This window comes from Rhea pennata, unplaced genomic scaffold (assembly GCF_028389875.1).
Source record: "Rhea pennata isolate bPtePen1 unplaced genomic scaffold, bPtePen1.pri scaffold_77, whole genome shotgun sequence".
NCBI lineage: Eukaryota > Metazoa > Chordata > Aves > Rheiformes > Rheidae > Rhea > Rhea pennata.
In genome coordinates this window covers 375738-377775 of record NW_026907703.1, presented here as the reverse complement: position 1 = coordinate 377775, position 2038 = coordinate 375738, and the positions used below count along the sequence as shown (strand labels likewise).

Genomic DNA, 2038 nt, shown 5'->3' with positions numbered 1-2038 from the left:
GCTTGCTGATGGGTGCGGAGTTAGATGGGTTGCTGGCGCTGAGCCAACCCAATAGCCCTGCCAAGGGGCACCACTACCTCACCTGGGAGATAAGATCCGGGCAGAGGGCTATGCTTCTCAGGCAGGGACTTTCCCTGGCTGTGCACACAGGCATATCCCAGGCATTCACGACAAACAGGAGGGGAATGAAGCTCTTTCCTGATCTCACCTATGCTCACCATGGAGACACCCACTCCTTCTCCTAGCAGTGCTGCTCGGGGAGCCCTGTGAGCACAGCTGGCAGTGCTGAGGTCTAGCTGCTGGATATGCCATAAGGCAGCCCCAAAGCCCTCCAAAACCATTGCTGCGGGGGGGGGGGGGGGGGGGGGGGGACCTATGCAAGGTGAATGATCTTCCTTGTTCCCTATCCTTCTGCTCTTCTGAAAACCTCTCTTCCTTGTACTGGCCAATCAGCCTAGGTGTCCATCTTCCCTCATATCTAGCTCACTTTTCTCTCTGAAGACCATGTGGAAGCTCTCCAAGAGCCCTCTCAGGCTGTTCTACTGCATGGTGGCATGGACATCAACTGCTCACACCGTCAAAGGAAGCACATGGCCCATTCCTTCCAAAACAAGTGTTCTAGACAGCAGAGATAAGCCATTTGGCTATTTCATGCTGGGAATGTGGAATATCCCCTCACTCCAGACACCACTCTTCCTCCTCTTGCTCATGGTCTATTTGATAACGGTGGCTGGGAACATCCTCACTGTTGTGTTGGTGGTGGCAGACTGGCAACTGCACACACCCATGTACTTCCTCCTGGGCAATCTCTCCTCCTTGGAGATCTCCTACAGCTCCACCATCCTGCCCCAGCTGCTGGTCAGCTTCCTGACTGGGGACAGGACCATATCTGCTAGGGGCTGCCTTGCACAATTCTATTTTTTTGCCTCTTTTGTGGTTACTGAGTGTTTCCTACTGGCAGCCATGTCCTACGATCGGTACTTGGCCATATGCCAGCCCCTGCTCTACGCAAGCCTCATGATGCAGAAGTTCTCACTGCAGCTGGCAGCAGCATCTTGGCTGGTGGGATTGCTAATCTCCACAGTAGTCATTTCTTTCATATCTGAGTTGAAGTTCTGTGGCCCCAAGGTCATTGACCACTTCTTTTGTGTTTTTAAACCATTGCTGGAGCTCACCTGCAGTGACACCAGTATGGTTATAATTGTAACTTTCTTCCTATCTTGTTTGGATTTAGTCTTCCCCTTCCTGTTCACAGTGGCCTCCTACATGTGCAGCATAGCTACCATCCTGAGGATCCCATCCAGCGTGGGCAGGCAGAAGGCCTTCTCTACCTGCTCCTCTCACCTCACTGTCGTCACTGTTTTCTATGGCACCCTCATCGCTGTCTACATGCTGCCCAGAACCCCCAGACTCAGACAGCTCAACAAAGTCTTCTCCTTTTCCTACACTGTCCTCATGCCCCTGGTCAATCCCCTCATCTACAGCCTGTGCAACAGGGAGGTCAGGGAGACCCTGAGGAAAGCAGTGAGGAAAGCTCTGGTCTGTACCCAGAGCTCATAGCAGTTGTGTGCTACTGCACACAAAACATTGATGGTTCTGCAAGGTAGTAAACTCAGCACAGGTGATATTATGCTGCAGAACAGTTATCCCTTCAGAAGAACATGGCACAGAGAATACTTTTTTTAGAAAGCAGAAAGGAAGAGAGTACGGATTTATTTCAGCATTTAAATGTATGGTTCAGAAGAGAATGGAAATAAATTCCCTTTCTTGGTGCCTCCTTTCTAGACAATAAAGTGTGTTGCTGTATGTGGGAAATGTTGCAATGATGTGGTCATTTTCTTTTCCTGTGATGACAGGGGATTCATCTGGGGTGCGATCTGAGACAACAGGGAGGGAGATCAGGAGTAGCAGTACTTTCCTGACTGTGGGTTCCTCAGATGGGAGCCATCTCCCTCTGCTGTGAACATTTCCAGGGTAGAGGTCAGTGCCTCAGCACACAGCACTTGCTACTCTAATGTCCAGTGGAAATCACAGAATC

General features: G+C 50.7%; 1 protein-coding gene across 1 annotated transcript; it reads left to right on the top strand.

Moving 5' to 3' along the window:
* The first annotated feature begins 504 nt into the window (after positions 1–504).
* LOC134154922 (olfactory receptor 6B1-like) lies at positions 505–1560 on the top strand. Its single transcript, XM_062601548.1, has one exon. The coding sequence runs from the start codon at positions 505–507 to the stop codon at positions 1558–1560; it is 1056 nt and encodes a 351-aa protein (XP_062457532.1).
* Positions 1561–2038: the final 478 nt, after the last annotated feature.

Excerpts from the sequence above, each read along its gene's own strand:
- LOC134154922 (XM_062601548.1), top strand. The coding sequence starts at position 505 with ATGTGGAAGCTCTCCAAGAGCCCTCTCAGGCTGTTCTACTGCATGGTG.